Source organism: Polypterus senegalus, chromosome 8, assembly GCF_016835505.1.
Source record: "Polypterus senegalus isolate Bchr_013 chromosome 8, ASM1683550v1, whole genome shotgun sequence".
NCBI lineage: Eukaryota > Metazoa > Chordata > Cladistia > Polypteriformes > Polypteridae > Polypterus > Polypterus senegalus.
In genome coordinates this window covers 169,932,950-169,956,637 of record NC_053161.1, presented here as the reverse complement: position 1 = coordinate 169,956,637, position 23,688 = coordinate 169,932,950, and the positions used below count along the sequence as shown (strand labels likewise).

The window sequence follows — 23,688 nt, the reverse complement described above, 5'->3', positions numbered from 1 at the left end:
CTGACAGTTTCAAGTTTCAGGTAAAGCTGCAAGGTAAGCCTGCTACAAGACGTGGTATTTTGTCAGTGGTCAGTTCAATATATGATCCACTGGATAGATAGATAGATAGATAGATAGATAGATAGATAGATAGATAGGTAGATAGATAGATAGATAGATAGATAGATAGATAGATAGATAGATAGATAGATAGATAGATAGATAGGTAGATAGATAGATAGATAGATAGATAGATAGATAGATAGATAGATAGATAGATAGATAGATACTTTATTAATCCCAAGGGGAAAACTAGTATTCTTAGCACAAGTCATATTGCCTGCTAAACTTATTTTAAGAGAATTGTGTTAAGAGAAATATGCATGGGATCAAGAAGTGGAGGTTAAGTATGTCCGGCAATGAAAAAAATGGATGGACGATTTGCAGCTACTTATGGATTACAATGTAAACAGGTGCATTAAACCGCCTGGATTTGGTCAAATAATTTCTGCACAAATGCATCGTTTTGTAGATGCTTCAGAAAATGGGTATGGCATGGTTTCCTACCTCATCCTGACTAATAAAGAAAATAAGAGACATTGTTAATTTATATTAAGGAAATCAAGAGTGGCACCACTAAAACCTGTCACTATACTAAGGTTAGAACTTACAGCAGCAGTGGTAGCAGTCAAAATGGACAAAATGTTAAAACCAGAACTACAAATTCCCCTCCAAGAGTCAATCTTTTGGACTGACACCACCACATTATTAAGGTACATTGCAAATAAAAGTGCACACTACAAAACTTTTGTTGCCAACAGAATCGCAGTGAGAAGAGAGCACTCACAACCCTCACAATGGAGGTATGTTGCATCTGCACAAAATCCTGCAGATCAGGTATCAAGAGAATCAACAATAGAGAGCTTCATCAAAAGTAAGACTTGGATTCAAAGCCCAAACTTCCTGCTACAGCCAGAGCATTAATGGCCTAAGAGACAGGATGAAGTGGACCTGTCTACTAGCGACGATCCAGAAATCAAAAGGTGTGTAGTGAATCTTACAAGCTTAGAAGAAAAAAATTGAACCAGATGAAAAACTTGTACAGTACTACTCAGAATGGTACTATTTCAAGAAAGCAATAGCTTGTTTCTTTAGGTTTAAAGAAGTGCTACTGTGTTTGAAAGAAGAGAGAAAGGCAATTCAATTTACAGTCAATCTGTACACAGCCCAGAAAAACAATAAACACTAATCACAGAACATATGAAGGAATACAAATCAACAATGAGTCTAAAGCCACTGTCTCTAAATGACTTGTCTAAAGCAGAAGACAAACTTTTTCACCTCAGCCAACTACAAGCTTACCCTGAGGAGGTTAAAGTCTTACGCAAAAAATCAGCATATAAAGAAATGTAGTAAAATCAACAAATAGGACCCAGTCCTGCAAGATGGAATATTGAGAGTTGGAGAAAGACTCAGCACATCTGCTATTCCAGAAGAGGCAAAACAGCCTGCAATTTTTCAGATGAATTCACATATTGCTACTCTTATTGTGCAACAAGTTCATAAAGAAATTGGGCATTGTGGGCGTAATTATAAGATGCTACACCCTGTAACTCCTGGGTAAAGGGCCAAGTCATCAAGACAATGCCAGATTCTAAAGGGGCAGTCAGAAGAGTTTGTGTGCAGATCAAGACCAGCACACTGGACAGACCTGTGAACAAACTGTGCCTGCTCCAGGAAACAGCAAATGATTGAAATGATTAATTTTTCTTTTTGCATGCTTAATCTTAATTGTGTTTGTGTTTTTATAGTAGAATCTACATTTTAAGTTTCTTAAGTTTGGTTTAAGTTCAACAAAGTAGTGAAGGCACTTATTAAGTAATGTTAAAGTAATTGATTTCTGCCCTAGCATAAACAATTAGGGGCCGGATGTGTAAGAGCCATTTTCCTAGTTCTATAAGATTCATGAATATTTTACTAGATGACAAAGCATAATCTATGGGAGGTTCCTAAAACCCCCACAAGTAGAATTGTATTGGTATATTCCAGCTATTTCTTTCAGCTTTGACTAAATATTAATCTCAGTTAGTGACTAGCCTTGCATGTGTAAGGTGTGGAAGGCATACGGTTTTAAACTGTGCCTGTGCATGTGTCTAAATGCCTACTGGCCTACGGGCCTTTTGAGTGTGTGAAGCAATGTAAAACAGCATTTATTTAAGTGCATAGCCATACTTTTAAAGCGTACAGAAGAAGAAGCTAAGAATGTTTAAGTTTATAAGAAGTTAAGATTCCTTAAGTATTGAAGAAGTAAAGAACTTTTAAATACTGAAATAACTAAAGTTTTTCAAGAAAAGCTAAGTCTAGAGAAGATGCATTTTTCCTTTTTTTCCCTTTTATTCTACGTGTGTAACTATTTTTTTTTTTTTCTTGTGTTGATTATTTGCTTTTAACTTTCACTAAATATTTTTAAAACAAACTTTTTGACTGAGAGATTTATTTTGGCACGCGTTTTACCCGTGCTTGATCTTGACTTATATATCGGCGGCTACAATATCTGTTAACATATATACATGTTGGAAAAAATATTATTCAAAATAAGGCTATTTTATAACAATCAAAAGTTAAAATAGTTCCAAATGTGGCTGAAACTTCCTGATTGAAGAGCTGCCTGGGAGCCAAAAGACTGTTGATCGTGAGCCAAATGACTTCACTGGGAAAAGCCATCGGTATCACATATGCACTGTTGTCATGTCACATAGAGGACACTGAATTTCACCGTGGTTGTGATGTCTGTACTTAAGATGTTTATTAATTAAGGACATTACATTACAGTTTATTTTGTTTTAAGGTTGCATTGACATCTACTATAATATGTTAGAACAGTAGATCATTAGAATGGATGTAACAAGAAAAGGCCATTCATCATAATATCCTCATCAATCCTATTCCCTTAGATTGACCAAAATTACATCATCTCAAGGTTTGAATGTCCCTAATGTCCTTACTTCATAATTTATTAATGTCTTTGGTTGTGTATGTGAAGAAAAACTTTACTATTATGTTCTTGTTTTAGAATGTATTCTAAAGTAAAAGCCTGAATCCAATGCACTAATTCCTTTCATAATTGTAAAAACTTGGATCATGTACCCTCTTAATCTCCATTTGCATCTTCAATCTCTTCTCATAGCTTACTTCTCTCAGTCCCAAACTCGACCAATTCAGTCTTCTCTGGACATTCTCTGGCACTGCTATGTATTTTTTGTGATAGTTGGACCAAACACTACATGCAGTACTGCAGATGAGGCCTCACCAGTGCGTTACAAAGCTTAAGCACAAACTCCCTTGACTTGTACTTTACGTATCAGGGTGCTATATAACTTGACATCCTATTAGCCTTCTTAATGGCTTCTAAATACTGTATGGATGTAACTTAATAATGACCATTGTGCTGTGACTCCTATGTCCTTCTCATAAGGCAGTGGTTCTCAAACTGTGGGCTGCGAAGTAACAAAAAGGGGGACACGAAAATGTGAACAAAAGAAAACAAGAATTGAAAATATGAAAAATACATCTATTGAAACAAAAACAAATGATTTTTTTTAATTAATTTTATTGTAATCATTCGGTACATATAGATCAATTTTTACAAAAAATAGATTTGAAAACAAATCAAACCCCACCCCTGAGAAGGAGAGCATGGCCAAAGGAGTAAAACTTAAGGCTTGTAAACATGCCTAAATTATCCAGTTTAATAGGGTAAAAAAAATAAATGGAGAAAGAAAAGAAATTCGGAAATAATTATTTCTTCTTATTCTAAAATATTATTGATTAGATCCTGCCAGGTTTTAAAAAAATTCTGTACGGATCCCTTAACGGAGAATTTGATTTTTTCCAATTTCAAATAATATAAAACATCGGTTTCCCACTGACTTATTAGAGGAGAGTTAGGATTCTTCAAATTTAACAAAATCAGTCTGCATGCCAAGTGTAGTGAATGCAATCACAGTTTGCTTGTCCTTATCCATTTCAAATCCATCTGGAAGAACACCAAAAACAGCTGTTAATGGGTTAGGAGGGATTGTGACACCAAGGCTGTCTGAAAGGCACTTAAAAATTTTGGTCCAAAATGTTGTTAATTTGGTGCATGCCAAAAACATGTGACCCAGTGAGGCTGGGACCTGAATGCAGCGTTCGCAGGTTGGATCTTGCCCTGGAAACATTTTGGACAGTTTTAAGCGAGACAGATGGGCTCGATATATAATTTTGAGTTGAATAATTGTATGCTTTGCGCATATGGAGCTCGAGTGAATTCTCTGCATTGCTACTATCCACTCCACAATATATTAATTAAGAGATCTTTTTCCCATTGTCCTCTTGGATCTTTGAAAGGAAGGGACTCTAATAAAATTTTGTATATTGCAAAAATGGTGTCTAAGTTCTCGAAGTTGAGCAGTATTTTTTCCAGCATAGTGGAGGGAGGAAAATTGGGTAGATTCTGTTTGACAAAGTTTTTAATTTGAAGATAGTGAAAGAAATGTTTAGCTGCAAGGTTAAATTTGGAATATAATTGTTCAAAGGATGCAAATTGTCTATATAAAGATCTCTGAGCAATTTAATCCCAAATCTTTTCCAGATATTAAAAAATGGATAAGTTTGCGAGGGTTGAAAGAGGTGGTTCTCTTGCAGGGGTGCCACAGATTTTCCATCTAAAATTGCTTTCTAAATTGGTTTCATGTTCTGCATGAGTGAAGCACAATTGGGTTATTAGTATATTTGTGATAACTTGCATTTATTGGAGCGCAGAGCAGGGAATATAAAGAAGTACTGCAGGATTTTACTTCTAATGCGGACCAGGCCTGTGTATGTTCATCTATTTGTGTCCAGGTTTTTATAGCTTGTATGTTTGCTGCCCAGTAATAAAACTGAAAATTAGGTAGAGCCATTCCACCTTCTGCCTGAGGTCTTTGTAGGGTCGGTCTTCGGATACGAGAATGTTTTGAGTTCCAAATAAATGAGGTTATGGTTGAATCTAATTGCTTAAAAAAATTATTTATTGATATATATATTGGGATGTTTTGACATAAAAAAAGAAGCTTAGGAAGGATATTCATCTTAACAATGTTAATTCTTCCGGCTAGAGTGAGATGAAGGGTTGACCATCTATGCAAGTCCTGCTTAATTTTTTCCATACAGATGGTGAAATTTTTTTGATAAAGAGCTTTATGTTTACTTGTGATATTTACCCCTAGGTATTTAAACTGATCTGCTATGGTAAAAGGTAGGGTGTCCAATCTGATATTATATGCTTGTGTATTCACTGGAAAGAGTATACTTTTATTCAAATTAGTTCTGAGACCAGAGATCTTTTGAAAATCTGAAAGTGCTGTTAAAACTGCAGGCACAGTATTTTCTGGGTCTCATATATATAAAACCATATCATCTGCATATAGAGAAATTTTCTGTTCCAGTCCTTCTCGGATAATACCCTTTATCTGAGAGAATTTCAACAGTGGACCGCCAGTGGTTCAATGGCGATTGCAAACAGCAGTGGTGACAAGGGGCATCCTTGTCTGATGCCACGTTCTTGTTTAAAGTACTCTGAACAAATGTTGTTAATACAGACTGAAGCTTCTGGACTGGCATACAGTAGTTTGATCCATGCACAAATATTCAGGCCAAACCCAAATTTCTCCAATGCAGTGAAAAGGTAGTTCCATTCAATCATATCAAATGCTTTTTCTGCATCCAATGATAATAATATCTCTGGGGTGTTTGACTTTGCTGGTGAATATATTACATTAAACAGGCATCGAAGATTGGAAGATAAGTGTCGGCCTCCAGTTTGATCCTGTGATATTACCAAAGGCAGCACTTTCTAGCTATAATTTTTGAGAATATCTTAACAACATTATTCAGAAGTGAAATTGGTCTGTATGATGCACATTGTAACAAGTCCTTATTTAGTTTAGGAAAGATGGTGATTAATGTTTAACGAAAAGTTTGAGGTAGAATTTGATTGTCTCTAGCTTCTGTAAATGTTGCCAATAAGAGGGGAGCTAGCTGAGTGGATAATTTCTTATAAAATTCTATCATCAGGGCCTGATGATTTCCCGCCTTGAAGTGATTTTATAGCATCTTGTAATTCTGAAAGGGTCAGAGGTTTATCCAGTTCCTCAGCACTAAAAGTATCTATTTGTGGTATCTGTAATATATCCAGAAATGCATTAGATTGTGTGTTGTTTTCTTTAAACTCAGTAGAATATAAGGTTTTATAGTAGTCTCTAAATGTGTGCATTATATTTTTATGGTCAATGATTTTATCTCCATTAGTGTTGGTGATTACTGGGATTGCGTTGTGAACTTCTTGCTTGTGGATTTGTTGAGCTAAAAGCTTATTAGTTTTCTCTCCGTGTTCATAGTAATGATGTCTTGATTTATAAATAAGTTGTTCAGTTTCTTTAGTTGTCAAGATGTTGAGTTCTGCATACAGAGCCTGCCTTTTCCTATGAAGAGCCTCACTTGGACGCCTGGCTTGTTCTTCATCTATTCTAGTAATTTCGCTTCTTAGCTCTGACACTTTCTTGGTTTCTATTTTATTTCTGTGGGAAAGATATGAAATAATCTGTCCTCTTAAGAAGGCTTTTAGAGTTTCCCAGAGTGTTCCTGCAGAGACCTCTGAGGGTGTGTTTGTCTCAAGGAAGAAGCTAATTTGTTTGGATGTAAATTCTGTTAATTTCTCGTCTGTTAATATAAGTGGGTTAAGGTGCCATCTGCGAGGTGAGTGTGGGGACATAATGATTTTAGCTCCAAAACTAGAGGTGCATGGTCGGAGTTAACAGTTGTGTTGTATTTACAAGATTTAATCATAGTCAAGAAATTATTATCTCTAAAGAAATAATCGATTCTTGAGTAGCTATGATGCACTGGTGAGTAGAATTAATATGTTCTTGAGTTTTGGTTTAGAAACCTCCAGGGGTCTGATAAGTTGTGGTTGGTTACAAACTGTGTAATTGTCTTTGCAGTGTTAGATGTTATCCCCCCTGTGGCAGGAGTCCTATCTAAAAGTGGATTTAAAATACAATTAAAGTCCCCAGCCATTATAATTTTATGAGTGTTCACATTGGGAATGGATGCAAATGGATTTTGCATGAATTCCTTATCATCGACATTGGGTGCATAAACATTTATCAAAATCATTTTACAGTTAAATAAGTCTCCCATGACCATCACATATCTCCCTTCAGGATCCGATACTACATCTGATGCTACAAATGGGACTGTTATATGTATGAGAATTCCCACACCTCTAGTTTTCTTTGTAAAGCTAGAATGGAACATTTGGCCAGTCCAGTCTTTTTGTAGCCAGAATTGATTCTTGCTTAGTAAGTAGGTCACCTGTAAAAATACTATTTTAGCATTTACGCCTGTTAGGTGAGAGCATACTTTCTTTCTCTTTAATTCATGATTCAGGCCTTTAACATTCCAGCTCACAAAATTAACTGTCCGATCATGGAGACATTGATTCTGAATTTTTAATGTCATTTTATATTCTTAACTGGTAGTTACTGTACAGTAACTGGTTAACTGCGCCACCACCACCTACTCAAAGCTTCATGATGCTCCAACAATGATGGATGGATTAAAAGGCAGAAGTCTACGTGACCATCATCATCATCAAGCCCTTCCGTGAGAATCCTAAATCCAAAGAGGACTGTTTCATTTATGTTAGGTAGAATGCCCAGAGGGGACTGGGCGGTCTCATGGTCTAGAATCCCTACAGATTTTATTTTTTATTATGTCCTCTGACATACCGAGAGACAGAGCACGTCCAAAACAAAACAAGCCCCCCCTCCCCCTCCAAACCCCCCGGAGGAGCGTTTGAGAATTAAAAAGTAGAGATATCTATTGCAGCTAAAGTCTAAATACTATCTGCCAAAAATATAATCATTAACAGTCTTTAAGCTTAAAATATAATCTTCAGCAATTTTAAAATAATAAGATAATAAAATAATGAACCCTGGGATTGGTGTAAAAAAGTGGTCTAGGATAAGCATAGTAAATCCTAATGCAATAATAGACATAACAATAAACCAAGGGTATGATGTTAAACAGTCTCCTTTAGGGTAGTAAAAGAAATGAAAGAAAAAAAAAAAAACATATAGCATCCAAGTAAAGATAAGGATGTATGATTATATACATATAATACCCATATCATTACAAGTGGATCAGACAGCAGGTAATAAGTCCTTGCCATGCCATGACAGAATACGGCTCCTTATTGTCTTTCAAAAGAGTGTCGGAAACAGCTTCTTTAGTTCCTTTTCAGCTTCCTCCTTGCTTGAAAATACATAAAATTGGCCATGAACTTCCACATTCAGTTTCGTGGGATACAAGAGGCTGTATTTGATATCGGCTTTCCGTAACAGCTGTTTAATGTTGAAAAAGGCTACCTGTTTTGCAGCTGTTAAAGGTGAGAAGTCAGGGAAAATACGAATAAAATTATTTTTAAATATAATCTCTTGCTTGTGTCTGAGAAGTGCCATCACATCAAGCTTACATCGTGGTCGCTAAAAGCGAACAATAAAAGACCTAGGTTTAAAGGTATTTGAACTGCGTATACGATAAGCTGCTGCTATCTCGGTATCTGGTTTAAAGCCATCTCCAATTATTTTAGAGAGTAATTCTACTGCAAATTTCACTGGGTTTGTACTTTCTCGTTTCTCAGGTAGACCTGCGATTCTAATATTATTCCTTCTGCACCCATCCTCCAGGGCTGCAAGTCTGTCTCCGAGTTTTTTGCATTCGGAATTCGCAGCTGTAGCTTTTTCTTTGGCATTAGATGGCAATTGTTTCGCTGTTTCATTTCGAGCTGTGAATGCCTGCTTAACGTCAAAAAGCTGACCGGCAAGTTTTTTCAGTTTGGATCTATTTTCTTCAATGTGTTCCTCTAATTTCCCCAATATGCCTTTAAAGGTAGCGTCAAAAAATGATTAAATAGACGCGTTTCCCAAAATTAATTTAAACTACATTTTGATACTAGAAAAATAGAGTTAGATAAATGTCGATAAAAGTTAATTAGGTATAATAAAATATGCGTGTATGATATATCCATTGATCCGTCCATTTTCCAACCCGCTGAATCCAAACACAGGGTCACGGGGGTCTTTTGGAGCCAATCCCAGCCAACACAGGGCACAAGGCAGGAACCAATCCCAGGCAGAGTGCCAATCCACCGCAGGACACACGCAAACACACCCACACACCAAGCACAATTTAGGATCACCAATCCACCTAACCTGCATGTCTTTGGACTGTGGGAGGAAACCGGAGTGCCCGTAGGAAACCCATGCAGACACGGGGAGAACATGCAAACTCCACACAGGAAGAACACGGGAACCGAACCCAGGTCTCCTAATTGCGAGGCAGCAGCGCCACCATGCCAGCCCTTTGATATATCATTAATTAAAAAAGAAAAAATAGGTATTAGTGGGCTCCTTTCAAAAAAAAAAAAAACTTAGGGGGGCGCAATTAAAACTGTTATGAAAACTTGGGTCGCAAATACTTAAAGGTTGAGAAACGCTGTCATAAGGCATACTTTTAAATTTCAGGCCTCCCATTTTGTATGCACATCTAACATTTCTACCTCCTTCATGTAATAATTCACCATTACTTTACATTAAATTCTGTTGTTCACACATCTTTTCAAGAGTGTACACAGTCCAAGGCATTCTGTAATAATTCAATTGATTCTACTTTATCTGGCAATCCTCCTAGTTTGGCATTAACTGGAAACTTAACCAAATGATTTTATACATATTATAATCATTTATTATATTCTTGCCTAGATAGTGTGTGTGCATTAAAAAGAGTAGCGGTGTCAGCACTGACCCCGCTGCACATAAACTTTCTCTCACCATAACCCTTTGCTTTCTGTATTTGAGCAAATTTTGTACTAACTTATATGCCTCACTTTGAATTCTCAATTGTTTTAGTTTGATCACTAACCTCAAGTCCAGATAAATAATATCATAAGCTCAACTTTAATCGTATCCTTTTGTTGCCTCCTCAGAGAATTCAAGCATGTTAGTCAAACACCACCTTCCTCTCCTGGCCCCATATTGACTGTTCAGAAAAACTCCTGTTCTTGCAATGTGTTGCTCAGTCATTTAATTAATAATTTCTCAAGTCATTAGGTACCTCCTCAGTAGTCCCTGTTCATGACGGCTGTTATTGAATTCTGCACACAGATAAACTTTAGTAAAATGTGTGTCTACTAGGGGGTGTAACAAACCCATTACACAACTACAAAGGCACAAGTCCTGGGTTCAAATCGCACTTTTTTGTTCAAATAAATATCTTTGTTACAGGCTACTTTCCACATAAACACATGGCTCACAATTCTTAGATGTTTTTCCTTTCTTTCTCAACTCCTACCAGGTGAGTTTTGTCCTACTCTTCTGACTCCGATTCACCTGAGTACGGCATTGCAGCTGCTTAAATGCTGATCCTGGAAGTACTTCCAGTTCTTGAACACTCTATTCAGAAAACAATCCCAGGTCAGGCAGAACTGTAATAATAATAATCTGAGGAAGAACTGAATTGCGGTGCTGACTTGTCGGCTGACCTCGTCTTTGGCTCATCTTCTCGTTGGCCATTAAGAAAATTTCAGTTGCAAGTTGAGTACACAAAACCAGCTCAGCGTGTCCTCCTTGTTGTAGATCTGTAGCACTTCGGATGCTGTCCAGAGAAATGAGATTTGTTGCCTTTGTCACTTGTACGTAATTCTTATTTGGGCACATTTTATTTTAGATTTTACTGTCAGCCCATCATTCTTTGCTTGCCTTGGAAGTCTTTACAGCATAAAAATGTAATTGAAGCACAAAATATAGAAAAAACAATGATCAAAAAGCTCAGTTGTGTGTTCAAACTTCCACTCAGGTCCCTGGTGTGTGAGGCAGTGTCTAACCACTGTGCCACAGTTCTGTTCATGTTATACATTTGATTATCTGCTTGTCAGTTTAAGACATTCAGCTCTCCTTAACCTTGACAATTTAACCAAATGTTTAACAACACAATAATCCATCCATCCATCCATTATCCATCCCGCTATATCCTAACTACAGGGTCGGGGGGGTCTGCTGGAGCCAGTCCCAGCCAACACAAGGCACAGGGCAGGAAACAAACCCCAGGTAGGGCGCCAGACCACCGCAGAATACAATAATCAAACACTTTAGTCAGTCAACATTTTTAGGTCCAACTAAACACACAAAAGCGATTGTTTAAAGGCCTGATAAATCAAATTCACTGAGATGGCTTTTTTCTCTTCACATCTTCTCAGTTTGACTGACAGCTCATGTCCCACCTCCTCTGTTATTTTGGCCAATCCTGATTCCCAGTTTTGCGACTCAGTGGCTGAGGTGCCAGACTTGACATCCCAGTGATGAGAATTCAATTTCAGCCTCTAACATGCTGTGTGACCCTGGGTGAGTCACTTTTTATGTTCAATTTAAAAGTACATGGAAAGAGCTGGATTTGTGAAGTGGAATTTTAAGACTGTAAGGCACTATATACAATAAAGATGATTGCTTTGCCTATTTCCAAATTTTTCTCCAGAATGTTTTCCTCAATATTTGCACACAAATGTTGAAGGGTAAACTGCTGCCATTTGTACAATTTGTCACACAGACAGCCAAACACATTTTTATCATTCACATGATATTTTATTTTTTTTATTTATTTATTAATCTTTTCTCCTCTTTCTTATTTTTTATTTTTGAATTTGATGTCTGAAATCCAAACAATTAACTGTGCTTCAGCAGCCATGAAGAGCAGAGGTCTGTCCAGTGTCAAAACTCTCCCACTGATCACCAAGGCTCTTAAGTCCTCTATGTTTGTGACCTTTGGTGTGCGCAGTGACACTGAGAGAGACGCTTGCTATGACACAACAAATCCATCAGCTTGAACCCGTGTCATCAGCCAGCTGAGTGGAGATTGTCCATTGAGCTCAGGTGGCTGACAGGCCCTGGAGAGGATGACTGGACAGTGTGAAGTGAATCTCTGAGTGGACAGTGAACTTCTGTCTGACCCTCCTGGACTGGACTGTCATGTCCTCCTGTGCCCCATCACCTCCTCTCTATTTAGGATGGCTTTCCCTTGACACTCATTCTGTTTGGTTTTTATTTGTCCTCTTGTTGTCACTGCAAATTTGTGAAGAGCAATATATAAAATAAAGGCGGACTGATTCTTAGACCTGCTTATACTGAACTTCTAGATTCCTGCACATCAATCCAGTTGTGACCACACTGTAAGTCCTGAATGACTGGCAGAAATCCTACTTTGTCACTCTACAGTCAACTACAGTGACAAATTCCTGTCCAGTGTAAGTGCCAGCTTCCTCTCACCAGTCAGGGTGTCCTGACAGACAGAAGACACTACCAGGAATGTAGCACCTTTAAGGGCAGAATTGGTGCTGAGTTGAAATTGTGCTTGAGTTCAAATTCTAGCAACAGCCTGCTGTTTAGTGACACACCTCAGTGTCGCACTCTACTTGTAGTCATCATGTCACTTACTGAGATGCAGGCTATTGTCCGTCTGTCTGTCTGTCTGTCTGTCTGTCTTCTGCTCCTCATGTCCTCACTTCTCCCTCTTTTTATCTCCACAGCCTCTCCTTATGTGATCTCACCTCCAGATGTTGTCCAGCTCTCTCCTCAGTCCTCTCTTCTCCACACTCACAACTGACTGAATTAACCCTGGATAACAGCAACATGGAAGATACTGGAATGAATCAGCTGTTTGAGGGGCTATGGAGTAAAAACTGTAAATTAGAGAAATTAGGGTGAGTGAACAACAAGTGTGTGTGTGTGTGTGAGAGAGAGAGAGAGAGAGAGAGAGTGTGTGCGTGTTGAATTTTTTTTCTTTCACCTCAGATTTGGAGTTACCGATTCTCATTCCTGCAGCTTCACACCTGCTTTTTAAATGCATGCTGAAGTTCACAGCCTGATGGATCTTCATGGCTTCATTGAGTGATAAACAATAAAATGTTTTGACCTTGTATGGTAGCAGCACCAAAGCCATATTTTGTATAGTATGACATGCCAGAATTCTTAAAAAAATACTGATAATATCAAAGTGAACTATCAAGATATTAGCATACATTAAAAAAAAAAAATTCTGTTAACTTTCGAAAGTTGCCATTAATTGAGAGAAATTTCACTCTCATCCACTGGTCACTGACTCCTGTCAGCAAAGCAGTGACATTAAATTTTTAGACACTTGAGATCAGAGCCATTCTTTCTCACTATGTCATTGTGCTTTGCCACTTTCCAGATGTTCCACTGACCCTACAAGTACAGTGACATTTTATGCTTTACAGAGAGCTGGCTTAAACCTGATATCAATGCTGTCTGGATTTCATCTTATTTGTGCAGACAGAGGTCCAGTGCAGTATGAGAAAAAGACAGGAGGGGGTCTGGTCACCTATGTGAATGAGGAATGGAGGAAAAGGGAGCAGATTACAGTTAAAACTACAGTTTGTAACTAAGACATTGAAATTCTGCCTTTCGTAATTCATCCACGTTATTTTGCCAGGGAGATAAATGACATCATCCTTGTCAATGTTTAAAGTATTTTCCTCCGTCTTAAAATGGACACCAATGAACAGAAATGATTCATTCTGTCACCAACACTTTAATGATGACTCATTCCGACTCTGCAGTTATAATATGTGGTGACTTTAATCACGTGACTTTGGAATAAATGATGACCAATTTCTATCTTTGCCAAGTCCTACTCAAGGAAATAATAACCTGGACCTGCTGTTTTGAAATGTTAAAGATTCCTTTAAGTGTAAAGTACTGGCACCTTTTGGTAGATCTAACCACACCCTGATTTGTTTTATTACCATCTACACTCACCTAAAGGATTATTAGGAACACCATACTAATACGGTGTTTGACTCCCTTTCGCCTTCAGAACTGCCTTAATTCTACGTGGCATTGATTCAACAAGGTGCTGAAAGCATTCTTTAGAAATGTTGGCCCATATTGATAGGATAGCATCTTGCAGTTGATGGAGATTTGTGGGATGCACATCCAGGGCACGAAGCTCCCGTTCCACCACATCCCAAAGATGCTCTATTGGGTTGAGATCTGGTGACTGTGGGGCCATTTTAGTACAGTGAACTCATTGTCATGTTCAAGAAACCAATTTGAAATGATTCGAGCTTTGTGACATGGTGCATTATCCTGCTGGAAGTAGCCATCAGAGGATGGGTACATGGTGGTCATGAAGGGATGGACATGGTCAGAAACAATGCTCAGGTAGCCTGTGGCATTTAAACGATGCCCAATTGGCACTAAGGGGCCTAAAGTGTGCCAAGAAAACATCCCCCATACCATTACACCACCACCACCAGCCTGCACAGTGGTAACAAGGCATGATGGATCCATGTTCTCATTCTGTTTACGCCAAATTCTGACTCTACCATTTGAATGTCTCAACAGAAATCGAGACTCATCAGACCAGGCAACATTTTTCCAGTCTTCAACTGTCCAATTTTGGTGAGCTCGTGCAAATTGTAGCCTCTTTTTCCTATTCGTAGTGGAGATGAGTGGTACCCGGTGGGGTCTTCTGCTGTTGTAGCCCATCCGCCTCAAGGTTGTGCGTGTTGTGGCTTCACAAATGCTTTTCTGCATACCTCGGTTGTAACGAGTGGTAATTTCAGTCAAAGTTGCTCTTCTATCAGCTTGAATCAGTCGGCCCATTCTCCTCTGACCTCTAGCATCAACAAGGCATTTTCGCCCACAGGACTGCCGCATACTGGATGTTTTTCCTTTTCACACCATTCTTTGTAAACCCTAGAAATGGTTGTGCGTGAAAATCCCAGTAACTGAGCAGATTGTGAAATACTCAGACCAGCCCGTCTGGCACCAACAACCATGCCACGCTCAAAATTGCTTAAATCACCTTTCTTTCCCATGCTGACATTCAGTTTGGAGTTCAGGAGATTGTCTTGACCAGGACCACACCCCTAAATGCATTGAAGCAACTGCCATGTGATTGGTTGATTAGATAATTGCATTAATGAGAAATTGAACAGGTGTTCCTAATAATCCTTTAGGTGAGTGTATAAGCCCATTAACAGACAGCAATCTGTTACTACCAGAATAGTGAAGAAGTGCAATCTAGAGGCCGAAATGGCACTGAATGACTGCTTCCAAATGACAGGCCAGGAAATGATGTTCAGTGTCACAATATCTGCATCACAGGCCATATTACCTTCTGTGTTGACACAGTAGCACTGACAAAGACAGTGTGTTGCTTTCCAAGCAACAAGCCCTGGATTACTAAGTAGCTAAAAGGTCTCCAAAATGAGAAAAAAAATAGAAGAGCATTCAAATTTGGTGACAAAAAGACTCTGAAGGATGCACAGAGTGTGCTAAAGAAAAAGCTAAATGAAGGAAAGGAAGCTTACAAAGCCAAAATAGAAAACAAACTCATTCAGAATAACATGAAGAATGTCTGGAATGGACTGGGCATAATGACTGCACTTTAGAAATCCAGGGTTCAGGTGCTAGAAAGGAATGTAAACAAAGCAACACCATGAACAGACTTTTTATTAGATTTTCCCTCCCATTGATACCTTTTTCTAGTGACAAGTCTCCCCACACCACCCATACTACATGAACTCCTAAAACGTCAACTGGAATGGCCAGTGATGAGACCACCTCTGACCATCAGTGTGTACTATCCATAACTGAAGACCAAGAGTCTGTGCTGAGCAACGTTGTTGTGTCCTCTGTCACCTGTTCAGTCTGTCCTTAAGGCTTCAGAAAGTGACATGCTCTGGAAAACATCCTACATTGTTCCAAAGAAGGCAGGAGCCTTTTCACCTAATGACAACAGACCAGTTGCACTAACATCTCATATCTTGAAAACAGTTGGGACACTAGTCCTGGACTTTATGAGCTCTCTTGTGGTAGACCACCTGGACCCACTGCAGTTTGTATATCAGACAAAGATTGGAGTGAAGGATGCTGTTATCCACTCCACAAGGCTTATTTTCACCTGGACAAAGCTGGAAACACTGTGAGGATTCTGTGTTTTGATTTTTCCAGCACCTTCAACACCATCCAGCCATACCTTGTTAAGGGGTAAACTCAGAGATATGCAAGTGGATGAGCCTGTGATGTTCTGGATAATGGACTATCTGTCAGGCAGACCATAGTTTGTAAAACTCAAGGTGCTGTGTGAGCATCTCCTGTTCTCTTTGCTCTGTACACCTCCATCTATAAATATAACAGGAGGTTGTGTCACTTGCAGAAGTTCTCAGATGATTCTGCATTCATGGGGAGTATTGATAAAGGGGATAATAGAGAAGAGAAGAGTTAGGTGGGGATGTTTTTTTCCTGGTGTGAAAAGAACTGTCTCACATCTTAACATCAGCAAAACCAATGTTATTCACTTTTACTGCGCCAAAGAGCCCCTATGGATGGTAATTATTCAGGGAGTGGATGTAGAGGTGCTCCACTCTAGTGACAGGTTGAACTGATCCGGAACACGAAGGACCTATATAAGAAAGGGAAGAGCAGGCTCTTTTTTCTTAGGAGACAACACTCCTTTAATGTGGGAAGTGACATCTTTCACATCTTCTACAGGTGTAACTCTCTAATGGCCAGTGCAATGTCCTATGCTGTGGTGTGTTGGGCTGGTAACATCACTTCAAGAGATGCCCACCAAATCAAAAAAAATAATTAAAAGGGTAAGCTAAGATATGGCCCTCTGGAAGTTTTAGTCCATCCATCCATCCATCCTCTTCCGCTTATCCGAAGTCGGGTCGCGGGGGCAGCAGCTTAAGCAGAGAGGCCCAGACTTCCCTCTCCCGCCACTTCTTCCAGCTCTTCCGGGAGAATCCCAAAGCGTTCCCAGGCCAGCTGGGAGACATAGTCCCTCCAGCGTGTCCTGGGTCTTCCCCGGGCCTCCTCCCGGTTGGACGTTTCCGGAACACCTCACCAGGGAGGCGTCCAGGAGGCATCCTGATCAGATGCCCGAGCCACCTCATCTGACTCCTCTCGATGCGGAGGAGCAGCGGCTCTACTCTGAGCCCCTCCCGGATGACTGAGCTTCTCACCCTATCTTTAAGGGAAAGCCCAGACACCCTGCGGAGGAAACTCATTTCAGCCACTTGTATTCGCGATCTTGTTCTTTCAGTCACTACCCATAGCTCATGACCATAGGTGAGGGTAGGAGCGTAGATCGACTGGTAAATTGAGAGCTTTGCCTTATGGCTCAGCTCCTTTTTCACCACGACAGACCGATGCAGAGCCCGCATCACTGCGGATGCCACACCGATCCGCCTGTCGATCTCACGCTCCATTCTTCCCTCACTCGTGAACAAGACCCCAAGATACTTGAACTCCTCCACTTGGGGCAGGATCTCTCCCCCAACCCTGAGAGGGCACTCCACCCTTTTCCGGCTGAGGACCATGCTCTCGGATTTGGAGGTGCTGATTCTCATCCCAGCCGCTTCACACTCAGCTGCGAACCGATCCAGAGAGAGCTGAAGATCACGGCCTGATGAAGCAAACAGGACAACATCATCTGCAAAAGCAGTGACCCAATCCTGAGTCCACCAAACCGGACCCCTTCAACACCCTGGCTGCGCCTGGAAATTCTGTCCATAAAAGTTATGAACAGAATCGGTGACAAAGGGCAGCCCTGGCGGAGTCCAACTCTCACTGGAAACGGGCTCGACTTGCTGCCGGCAATGTGGACCAAGCTCTGACACCGGTTGTACAGAGACCGAACAGCTCTTATCAGGGGGTCCGGTACCCCATACTTTTCCAAGTCCACAAAACACATGTAGACCGGTCGGGCAAACTCCCATGCACCCTCCAGGACTCTGCTAAGGGTGAAGAGTTGGTCCACTGTTCCGCACCAGGACCTAAAACCACACTGTTCCTCCTGAATCCGAGGTTCGACTATCCGACGGACCCTCCTCTCCAGAACCCCCGAATAGACTTTTCCAGGGAGGCTAAGGAGTGTGATCCCTCTATAGTTGAACACACCCTCCAGTCCCCTTTAAAGAGGGGACCACCACCCGGTCTGCCAATCCAGAGGCACTGTCCCGATGTCCATGCGATGTTGCAGAGATGTGTCAACCAAGACAGTCCTACAACATCCAGAGCCTTAAGGAACTCCGGGCGTATCTCATCCACCCCCGGGGCCCTGCCACCAAGGAGTTTTTTGACCACCTCGGTGACTTCAGTCCCAGAGATGGGAGAGCCCACCTCAGAGTCCCCAGGCTCTGCTTCCTCATTGGAAGGCATGTTAGTGGGATTGAGGAGGTCTTCGAAGTACTCCTCCCACCGACCCACAACGTCCCGAGTTGAGGTCAGCAGCGCACTATCCCCACCATATACGGTGTTGACACTGCACTGCTTCCCCCTCCTGAGACGCCGGACAGTGGACCAGAATCTCCTCGAAGCCGTCCGAAAGTCGTTCTCCATGGCCTCTCCAAACTCCTCCCACGCCAGAGTTTTTGCCTCAGCAACAACCGGCCGCTTCCGCTTTGGCCTGCGGTACCTATCAGCTGCCTCCAGAGACCCACAGGACAAAAAAGTCCTATAGGACTCCTTCTTCAGCTTGACGGCATCCCTCACCGCCGTGTCCACCAACGGTTCGGGATTGCCGCCACGACAGGCACCGACCACCTTGCGGCCACAGCTCCGGTCAGCCGCCTCAACAATAGAGGCACGGAACATGGCCCATTCGGACTCAATGTCCCCCACCTCCCTCGGGACGTGGTTGAAGTTCTGCCGGAGGTGGGAGTTGAAGCTACTTCTGACAGGGGACTCTGCCAGCCATTCCCAGCAGACCCTCACAACACGTTTGGGCCTACCAGGTCTGACCGGCATCTTCCCACCATCGGCTAACTCACCACCAGGTGGTGATCAGCTGACAGCTTCGCCCCTCTCTTCACCTGAGTGTCCAAGACATATGGCCGCAAGTCCGACGACACGACCACAAAGTCGATCATTGACCTGAGGCCTAGGGTGTTCTGGTGCCAAGTGCACATATGAACACCCTTTATGGGTAGGTGGGCTCACCACCTATGGGAGGGGCCAAGGAGGTTGGGTGCAGTGTGAGTTGGGTGGTGGCCGCCAAGGATTGTGCGTATGCGCCGAACAGCAGTTTGGAGTATCCACCCTTTTTGGAGTCTCTGGAGGGGTTGCTAGAGTGCATACCTTCTGGGGATTCCCTCGTTTTGCTGGGAGACTTCAATGCTCACGTGGGCAATGACAGTGAGACCTGGAAGGGCGTGATTGGGAGGAATGGCCCCGATCTGAACCCGGCGGTGTTTTGTTATTGGACTTCTGTGCTCGTCATGGATTGTCCATAACGAACACCATGTTCAAGCATAAGGGTGTTCATATGTGCAATTGGCGGTCTGATCCTCGGAAGTTTTAGTGAAGGAGAGAATTAAAACAAACTGAGTTCCATTAGGAACAATTCTGTACAACCTCTCTGTGACACACCAACACTGAGGACTCTAATCCAACGAATCATTCAGCAGAAGTCTGTCAAGAAACATGACAGGGGGGTCATATGCAAAATGTCTCCCTTGGGCTGTGACAACCAAGTCAGAAGTTTTCTTCATTTTTAATATTAATGCTTTTATTTATTGCGGTGTGTGTTCAGACATAGCATTTGTGTGTTTTTATTTGCTTATTTACTTTATCTATCTACCTTTTTATGTATTTATTTAAAGAGTTTCTGTAAAAAGCCAAATTTCCTTCTAGGGACAAATAAAGTTCTATCTATCTACAGTCAAAGTAATAAATATGTGAACCCTTAAGAATTCTCTCTATTTATGTCTAATTCCCATATAAAACATGGTTGTATCTTCATGTCAGTCACAATAATGAACAAACACAATCTCCTATAATTAAAGATACACAGATTTTCAGAGAATTTTTGATTATATTGAATAAATCATTCAAACTGTGAAGCTGAAGGTTGGAAAAAGTAACTGAACCCTAAGCTAATGACTTTTTAAAAAACTCATTGCAGTCCGAATTTAGCACACCTGGAGTCCATGTAATGAAACAAGTTCAGAGATGTGGCCTGGAATGACTTTTTGATTGATAACAAACACTATAAAATTTGAGTTTGAGCTTTTGACAAGAAGCATATCCAGATAGGAATCATGCCAATCAAAAGAGCTGTCTGAAGAGCTATGATCCAGAATTGTTCATCTACATAAGGCTGGAAAGGGTTACAAAGTCATCTCAAAGATTTTAGATATTCATCAGTCTACTGTTAGGCAAGTTGTCTATAAATGGAGACAATTTGGTATTGTGGCTACTCTGCCTAGAAGTGGGTGCCCTGCCAAGATGACCCCAAGAGCACAACGCAAAGTCAGCAATGAGGTAAAGAAGAACCCTAGAATGACAGCAAAGGACTTGAAGAAGTCATTACAACTGGCTAACATCTTTTGGAGTGGCCCAGTCAGAGCCCAGATCTCAATCCTATTGAGATGCTGTGGAATGACTTAAAGAGAGCCATACACAGAAGACAGCCAAAGAATATGGAAGAGTTAAGGCAGTTCTGCAGGGAAGAATGGGCTCAAATTCCCCCCGCACAATGTGCAGGTCTGATCTGCAGTTACAGGAAGCGCCTGGTTGAGGTCATTGCTGCCAAAGGAGGGTCAACCAGTTATTACATCCCAAGGTTCACTTACTTTTCTTCACTACCACTGTGAACGTTGAATGCGTTTGTAAAATAAAGACATGAAAGAGTAGAATTTTTGTGTGTCATTGGCTTAAGCTCATTGTGTATATCAGTACCTGGGACCCAAGATGAAGATCAGATCACTTTTTATGACCAATTCATGCAGTAAACCAGATCATTCCAAAGGGTTCACATACTTTTTACTTTGACTCACTCTATCTATCTATCTATCTATCTATCTATCTATCTATCTATCTATCTATCTATCTATCTATCTATCTATCTATCTATCTATCTATCAAGTGAATTCTCTGTCTATTATATAGTGCCTTCCCTTTTTTCTGACAGTTTTATATCTATCTATTATACAGTGCCTTCCCTGTACAACAATTATATGGTCTCGTATTCATGTTAATTGCAGTCTCAGTTTTTAAAAATTATATTTTAAAAAGAGCATCCCAGAGACTTTTTGAAATTAAAAACTAAAAAATATCTCACATGTAATTTAAATCCAGGCTTAATTTCTTAAAAGAATAAAACATGAAAATGACATGCTTTGATTGACTGACAGTACATACCAATTTTTTTACTAATTTAACATACTTTTATGATTGGGAAAAAAGTTTTGATATATCCTTTTTTCTTATAAAATTTTACATTTTGTGGTTAAAAAAAAAGCTTTCTTCCCACTGGGGAATTGAACCTGCATCAAATCAGTCCAGCTGAGTTCTGATTAATTGAGCAGTCTGTGTCTAATATACTTAGCTGTCCACACAGGGACGACACCGGGTGAGAATCCATGATGTCCTTATTACAAGGCAGCAGCACTACCATTGAGCCACCTACATAGATATAATGTTGATTTATGCAAACATCTTTATATCGTAACAAATGATATTTGAACTTCACAGTCTTTGACAGCAACATCTCATTTAAAAGATTTATTTTTGTTTGGTTTTATTCTAGAATAAAAGCACACTTTTTTCTTATACCTTTTGTGAAATTGTTTGTTTTATATTTGGACTTAAATCTTCACACATTCACATCAATGCTATGTCATTATTATTATACCATAATTTAAAAGTTCCACATTTCTTGCCTGAACTTTTTTTATTTCATTGTACTTTACACAGATCATTGTAGACATGGAATACACATTAAGTGTATGTATTCCAAATAAAGAAGTATCATTACCTGTATAATTCCTTACAACTCGTCGGTATAGGAGATCTTCAACATAGATTTGAGCTGAAAGTGAAAATTCTGGCTGTGAATGACAAATAGAGAGGGTCATTGTGTCAGGAAGACTAGTGTGGTGAAAAGCAAAATTCAAATAAAAAAAAATTGTTTAACTTTTTTTTCTCATTTTCCTTCAGTTCCAGTTTACAGACACTTTTATATTTATTTTAGTTTTAGTTAAATGATTGTTTTTTTCATTCACAGCATATTTTATTTTATTTTAAGCTAAAGGGAATAACAATAATTACAGTGTGGACTATTTTCTCAATTGAAATTCATCATCTTTTTCATCTGTGCCAGGAATTCTGCTTGTAATACATTTATTTAAAATAATAATAATAATAATAATAATAATAATAATAATAATAATAATAATAATAATGTGTCCTTTTATAATGAAGTTCCTGTTAAAGACCAGATTTTATTTTCATATTTGTAACTGTAAACTGTGGCCTGTAAAGCCAATTACTTCTTGCTGCTTTTTCCAAATTTCCTGCAACGAAAAGGAGGGATGCATTCCTAACGGAAGAAATGGGCATTTGATTCAATAATGGGAAAGAGGTGGGGGATTGGGCCACAGCAGCCACCCTTCTTGCATGTTCCTGGACTGAGGTGACAAGATCAATTTATGGCATTGATGGTCCTTTCTTTATTAAATGAAGTTCTTCATTGTTATCAGATAGGTGACAGTTGCTCTTCATGTTGTCCCATCAAAAGTTCTATCAAATTCTTATTGACATTTCTGACCAACAGGCTGTGTGCAGACATGATAAACAGGAATGGGATAAAATAGAGAAGCACATTTAATGGAATACAAAACTCACATCTGCTGAGCTAATGTCCTCCTCAATTCTGGTTTTATAAGGCTATCAACTGAAACTATATGGATAAAAAATAAGAACAACTGAAGAAGAGTTAAATAAATAAATAGATAGATAGATAGATTGATAGATAGATAAAATTAAAGAAACAGAGACAGCCATTAGATCCCTGTGTGTGTCACGTCTTCACACCACAAGGTGTCTGTCCCTGTATGTTCTTCTCATCTTCTTCTTCATACAATCCCAGTGTTGCCTTATTAAAATACTCCTCTCAATGTGTCTTGCTATGGAGAAGACTCCAGTAGCTCAAGTCCATTTTGTTTTTCTGATCCTTTTTACTTCTCTTTAAGTTTTTTTTTATTAAAATCCCAAGATGTTTTTTCATTTGCTGTGGTCAGTGTTTAACTAGGGATGAATATCATTGTCAGAGCATTCAAAGAGGACTCAGTCTCTGTGACAATAGACAGGAATTTTGTTTAGTTTGCTTTTTTTGCTCTGTCTGTCTGTCTTCTGTCTGTTTGTTTGTTTGTTTATATGTCTCTCTGTTTATGTTCACAGCATGTCTCAGTGTGGTCTCACCTCCACATGCTGCTCAGATCTCTCCTCAGTCCTTTCTTCTCCACATTCACGGCTGACTGAACTGGGGCTGTCCAACAATAAACTGGGGGACTCAGGAGTGGCTCAGCTGTGTGAGGGGTTGAGGAGTGAAAACTGCAAAATAGAGAAGCTGTGGTGAGTAAACAAGAAGTGCATGTGAATGTGTGTGTTTGTGATTGATGAATTTATTTGACTGTTCTACACCCACAATACAAGCACTACATTTAATCAGGACTGCAGTGTCACATGTGGACAGGCACACAAGAAATTTTCACTTTAATAATTAAATTCATAACAATGGTGTATTAACCCCAAGCTCCTT

The 23,688-nt window shown here is 39.9% G+C and overlaps 1 protein-coding gene across 3 annotated transcripts in view; it reads left to right on the top strand.

Moving 5' to 3' along the window:
• LOC120534491 (NACHT, LRR and PYD domains-containing protein 3-like) overlaps positions 1–23,688 on the top strand; it is a 135,129-nt gene that overhangs the window by 71,306 nt on the left and 40,135 nt on the right. For all 3 annotated transcript variants that reach the window (XM_039762090.1, XM_039762092.1, XM_039762093.1), the window contains 2 exons: positions 12,641–12,814; positions 23,328–23,501. In XM_039762090.1, coding sequence (XP_039618024.1) covers positions 12,641–12,814; positions 23,328–23,501 — 348 coding nt within the window. The remainder of the gene's footprint in view (positions 1–12,640; positions 12,815–23,327; positions 23,502–23,688) is intronic.